Source organism: Morus notabilis, unplaced genomic scaffold, assembly GCF_000414095.1.
Source record: "Morus notabilis unplaced genomic scaffold, ASM41409v2 Scaffold14, whole genome shotgun sequence".
NCBI lineage: Eukaryota > Viridiplantae > Streptophyta > Magnoliopsida > Rosales > Moraceae > Morus > Morus notabilis.
Genome location: NW_010365103.1, coordinates 207,829 through 213,965, shown reverse-complemented (window position 1 = coordinate 213,965; position 6,137 = coordinate 207,829). Strand labels below are relative to the sequence as shown.

Sequence of the window (6,137 nt, the reverse complement as noted above, 5' to 3'; positions counted from 1 at the left end):
AACGAGTTTCTTTTACTCCGTTGCAATAGCTTCCATTAACCAATAATAATGATGATGACAATGAGGATGATAATAATAATAATAATAATATTAGTATTTAGGATATTTTCACCTTTGTGTCCTCAATTTTAGGGTAATTTCCTACTTTTTACAGGACCTATATTTACCTTCTAAACGTCGAATTAATACCACTTAACTCTTTTTATTATAATTTTTATGGAGTTTCTCCGATTGGACTAGAAAAATTGAATTATGAATAGTTTCATATTTCTCAGCCGTTATCAGCTCTCAAATATATATAAGAAATTGTCTATTCTACTTATATCTATATATATATATATATAAATGTATATATATTATGGCTATCTTCTTTGTTCTGGAGCATGTGGTTTTGGACTAGGTCAATTATTATCTTCTAATATAAGGCATTGTATTTTCGTCAACAGGGTTGTACGTCTTTGTTTTATCATGTCAATGGTCTTTCTTGCACATCTGCAAAATAAACGAAGCTTGTTCTTTATTACACTTCCTCCAAGCAGAGAAGCAAAAACTAAAAGAAAAAAAAAAAATGTTAGAAATCAATGGCCGTTTCTTCATTCTGTATGTATAATATTGCTTCTATGTTCTTGTTTTCCTTCGTTACTTTTGCCTTTACAGTAGACAGCATTGGTCCACTCCAATTTATCAGTGATGGAGAAACCTTGGTTTCTAAAGAAGGAATGTTTGAGTTTGGTTTCTATAAATCTCGATTAAATTCGAGAGTTCTCGGACATTACAGTTGGTAACTTGCAGCTCTACTCTCTATTTTTTTTTAAATGGGGAGAATGTAGTAAATAACATATTTTTTAGAACTAAATTAAGCAAACAACATATTTCAAAACTATTTGAAGTAAATAAAATTTTACCGTGTAAATATTTAATTTACGTCTAGTAAAAGATTTTTTTCTACATAAATTTTTTTTTATGACGTAAAAAGATTTTTTTCTACGTAAATAAAGACTTTTTTACCACATAGTTTATTTTTTTGCCAATAATAAATGAAACATTTACACGACAAATTGTTATTTACTTCAAATAATTTTAAAATTTACTATTTACTTAATTTAATTTCAAAAATCTATTGTTTATTATAGTTTTGGAAAAAAAAGCGGTAAACTTTTCTTCTGTCTTTTTCTTTTTGACCAGTTTTCTTTGTTTTTTGTTTTTTTTTTTTTTTTTTTTGATAAAAAAATTACCACATGACAAGCACCACTGAAGAAAATTCTAAACTAAAAACTTGCTTTGACATTTTATCATTTTTTTAATTCAAAGCAAAGAGTTGACCTGCCAATTGCGTAAAGAAATTTTAATTAAAATTGAGATTTTGCTCAACAAAGCTCATAGAGTAGAAATCTAGAGCCAGAAATCAATGTTTTCTTCACTGTTTTACATTGCTGTTTTGCTATTTCTCCTCTATGGAGTGTCTTTGGCTGTGGACAGCATTAATCCACTCCAATCCATTAGTGATGGAGAAACCTTGGTTTCTAAGGAAGGAGTGTTTGAGTTTGGTTTCTTCAGTCCCGGAAATTCCAAGGGTCGTTATGTCGGAGTTTGGTACAAGAAAATCCCAGTTCAGACCGTCGTTTGGGTCGCAAACCGGTGCAACCCCATCAATGATTCCTCGGGCTTGTTGATGATAAACAGCACAGGCAATATTGTGCTTTTGTATCAGAACAAGAGCGTTGTTTGGTCGACGAGCTTATCAAAACAAGCCCAGAAAGCAAAACTAGAGCTTCTAGACTCAGGAAATCTTGTACTCAAAGAAGAGAAAAATGGAAACTCAGAGGCCTATTTGTGGCAAAGCTTTGATTATCCTTGCAATACAATGTTACCAGGGATGAAGTTGGGACGGGACTTAAGGAAGGGTTTTAATCGGCTATTTTCAGCGTGGAGGAACTGGGATGACCCTTGTCCCGGAGATTTAACTTGGGGTATTGAAATTGATGTTCAACAACACACCTTTCCTGATATATATATGTGGAAAGGTGAGGAAAAACATCATCGAGCCGGGCCTTGGAACGGACTTGGTACAAGTGGTATGCCAGTGTCTAGGCCAAACTACCTTTATGACTTCGACGTCATTTACGACGAAGATGAATTTTATTACACCTTCAACCTCAAGAACAAGTCTCTGATCACAGTAGCAGTTTTAAATCAAACAACTTTAACGGTCCAACGACTTACATGGGTCGAAGCAGAGAAGAATTGGAAGATTTACTTTTTCGTGCCTACAGATCAGTGTGACAACTATGGTCTATGTGGAGGAAATGGGTATTGTGTCATAGGTGGGAACCCAGCATGCCAATGTTTAAAAGGATACAAGCCTAGGTCTGTAGAAATATGGTATTCGACGGATTGGTCAGAAGGGTGTGAAAGAAACACTCCACTCGAATGCAAAGATAAACACAATGACGGCTTTGTCAAATTTGTCGGCTTGAAATTGCCAGATTCATCGTATTCTTGCGCGAATAAGAGCATGAACCTTAAGGAATGCAGGGCAGAATGTTTGAGCAATTGTTCTTGCATGGCTTATGCAAACTCTGACATCAGAGACGGTGGAAGTGGTTGCATCATGTGGTTTGGTGATCTGATGGATATTAGAAAAGTTGCTTCATCTAAACAGGCTCTGTATGTTCGAATGCCAGCTTCGGAGCTAGGTATGGCCACTTTCTAAATTTTTTTTTTTGGTTTTTCCTTCCCTTGTAGGTCCTTATATCTGTCATGCTTTTAGTTTAATTAGAACTAGATTTTCATACTTTCTCCACTAAGTTTGATTAACTTATTGGCTTTTTTATGTTCAAATAACCCACAAAAAAGGAAATTCTGGTCCTAAGGAGAGGGCTGTGATAGTAGTAACTTGCATTGGAGGTGTTTCTGTGGTGCTCTTACTTGGATATTCCATTTGCAAAACAAAGGCAAAAGGTATCTTAATTTCTTCACTTTATGTTTTCCCCCGAAGATCTTAGTAATGTAACATTAGAGGTTAATTTTCAAAATTTAGTAGATATATATAGTCTCTGTGATATATTTAAAATTCATCTATCTCAATGCCATGGTTGATATCAACAGAACAAAACATAAGAATTAGTCACTCCGAGGAAGATCTAGAGCTCCCAATGTCCTTCCATTTATATACTATAATAAATGCAACCGACAACTTTTCGACGAGGAATAAGCTTGGACATGGTGGTTTTGGACCTGTGTACAGAGTAAGCTTTTGATAACCTCAATTTGACAATCATATGGATATATGGATGCAGAACGTGTTTGAATTTACAACGAAAATACTCTTTAACATATTTCATTAACATGACATTTCAGGGTAGGTTAGAAGATGGACAAGAGATTGCAGTGAAGAGACTTTCAATCAGTTCGGGACAAGGAATCGATGAGTTCAAAAATGAAGTAACGTTAATTGCGAAGCTTCAACACCGGAATCTCGTAAAGCTTCTTGGTTGTTGCATTCAGGGAGAAGAGAAATTACTAGTTTATGAATATATGCCTAACAAAAGCCTCGACTCTTTCATTTTCGGTTAGACTCTTTCACTGATGTTGTAATAAACGCATATAAACATACGTAATTGTAATTGACAATCTTAATTATTTTGTGGTTGTATATATTGTATTAACTGACAATCTTGAAAATGTTTTATTTTGGATTGCCAGATCAAAATTCAGCTAAGCTATTAGGATGGTGTAAGCGGTTCCAAATCATATGTGGAATTGCACGCGGACTTCTATATTTACACCATGATTCAAGATTGAGAATTATACATAGAGATCTCAAAACAAGTAATGTCTTACTTGATAATGAGATGAACCCCAAAATTTCAGACTTTGGTTTGGCTAGAACTCTTGGTGGAGACCTAATAGAAGGAAACACAAAGAGAGTAGTGGGAACCTAGTAAGTATTACTCTTCCCACAAGTTCTTCCTAGTTTGTACATATTAAATGAATTAAAAGTTTTGAGGATTGTGATTTTACGATGCAGTGGTTATATGTCACCAGAGTATGTTTACAATGGACAATTCTCCGTAAAATCTGATGTCTTTAGCTTTGGTACCATGGTCTTAGAGATTGTAAGCGGAAAGAGAAGTACAAGCTTTTCTCCTCAAAATGACAACCTTACCCTCACCGGACATGTAAGTTACCAAAAAAAAAAATTCATCTCTCAATTGGATGTATTGAACTCCAAAATACAAATATATATTATCCATAAGACAGTCATTTTGAATATTCTAGGCATGGACATTGATGCAACAAGGCAGGACAATGGAACTGCTTGATGCGCATTTAAGGGACTCGCACCACGATTTGCAGGATTTGCAGGAAGTGTTGCGCTGCATCCATGTCGGACTGTTATGTGTGCAACATCGTGCTGCGGATAGGCCAAGCATGTCATCGGTGGTTGTGATGCTAAACAGTGATAGCCATGTATTGCCTTATCCCAATAGACCTGCCTATTTTATGGAGATAGAAGCGCCACAACGGTATCCTGAGTCATCCCTAAAGCTGTGTATCAGAAGCAGAGGATCAATCTCTAACCATATATATAACTAAATAATCTTCATGTTAGAATTAGTCATGTGATTTTTTAAGCTAGATTACACATTTTTTTATTCGATGGCTTTACCATTTCAAAGAAAAAAAAAACATTCCTTGGCTTTACCACCATATAATCAAATCATGGCAAAAGCTACAGAGTTTCGAGAGAAAAAAAATGGAGTTTGTGAACTTTGGAGGAGCTTCTGTAGGTACCTTTCTAGCACAGTTTGTTAACCTTTAAATAAAATCAACTAAACTAATATAAATGGAAATTTTTTTCTTCTCTCAATTTTTTTTCCATGTCCAACAATATTAATGTTGGACCATGTAACAATATTTGATTGATTAAACAATATTTTCTTTTAGAAAATTATTCTCAGGGACCTTCCCTGTTATTCAAACCAATACTGTGGTCAATTGCTGTGGGCAAATTAAGGGTTGCTATTTTTGTTTTTCTGAACTTTGTTACAAGAATAGAGAACAACTTTCGGGTAACTTAGTGCTTAGAAATATAATGGTTCTTGGTCAATAATTAAGGCAATAAAAAGTTTCTACGTATTCCCTTGCTACAAATTAGAGGTATATTGGTCAGAACAAATGAAACCTCAATGGTTACTATTTAAATATTATTATAGCTATGTAAAATTTCTAAAACATAAATATCAAAACTACATAACATCAAGGAATACAAAAGAGCGTACGCGTTTAGATAACTATGGAGCAAGATATAGTGTGGGACCAGACATGTCCGACTAGTACAAATCCAATCAGTCATGTGACAACCTGTCACGCCCCCCAAACGGGGTGGGTGACGTGAAACTCGATTTGGGATTAATAAAGCAGATTCCCAACCGGGTCCCACACTTAACTGCATAAAAATATAAATAAACGACATAATCCAGGAGCCTCTGACACACAGGGCTCCACCCCACAGGACATACAGTATCGTACATACATGCACATGTAAATAATCAATTACAATAGACATCATCCACAGTCTAGTAAATTCAAATGTCATTTATTACAAATTCTTACATATTCCTTACACTTTATGTCAGAGGATGAACACAATCCTCACTTGATCGTTCCGTAGCACCACTCAGCTACTCCCGCTACTGTGCCCCGCTCCTAGAGTCTCCTGGGAGGGGTTTTAAACATTTGAAACATAAAACGTGAGCGAAAGGCCCAATAGGATATAATTTAAAATATTTAAAATAAATGAGCGCATGAATAAATAATTGAATACATAAATAAAATAAGACATTCAGTCCCGACAGAACAGCCGGAACCTCACATCCTTTTTCTCAAAGGAAATATGACTGGAAATAACCATGTTACAGGCTTCAGCAAGTAATTAGTACAAATTACTTACCTAACCAAGTGCCTCGCCTACCCGGACCGGTTTCGGGTTCTGCCCCCGAGGATGCACTCTCCGCATCCTATCTAGGCTTACAGCAATAGACTCTATTACCAGTTCACAAGATCTCTTTGCTTAAGAAATCATTTATTAAACATTTTGAAATCGTTAATACGACCCCACGAACTACTCAAGC

General features: G+C 35.3%; 1 protein-coding gene across 1 annotated transcript; it reads left to right on the top strand.

Moving 5' to 3' along the window:
* The first annotated feature begins 1,408 nt into the window (after nucleotides 1-1,408).
* On the top strand, nucleotides 1,409-4,617 carry LOC21411052 (G-type lectin S-receptor-like serine/threonine-protein kinase At4g27290). The gene is made up of 7 exons (XM_024171695.1): nucleotides 1,409-2,696; nucleotides 2,857-2,961; nucleotides 3,109-3,248; nucleotides 3,361-3,571; nucleotides 3,706-3,943; nucleotides 4,031-4,181; nucleotides 4,282-4,617. The coding sequence occupies exons 1-7, from the start codon at nucleotides 1,409-1,411 to the stop codon at nucleotides 4,597-4,599; spliced, it is 2,451 nt and encodes an 816-aa protein (XP_024027463.1). The 3' UTR covers nucleotides 4,600-4,617.
* Nucleotides 4,618-6,137: the final 1,520 nt, after the last annotated feature.

Coding starts and splice junctions, on each gene's coding strand:
- LOC21411052 (XM_024171695.1), top strand. CDS start 1,409: ATGTTTTCTTCACTGTTTTACATTGCTGTTTTGCTATTTCTCCTCTAT. Junction 2,962..3,108: donor TTGCAAAACAAAGGCAAAAG/GTATCTTAATTT, acceptor TGATATCAACAG/AACAAAACATAAGAATTAGT. Junction 4,182..4,281: donor ACCTTACCCTCACCGGACAT/GTAAGTTACCAA, acceptor TGAATATTCTAG/GCATGGACATTGATGCAACA.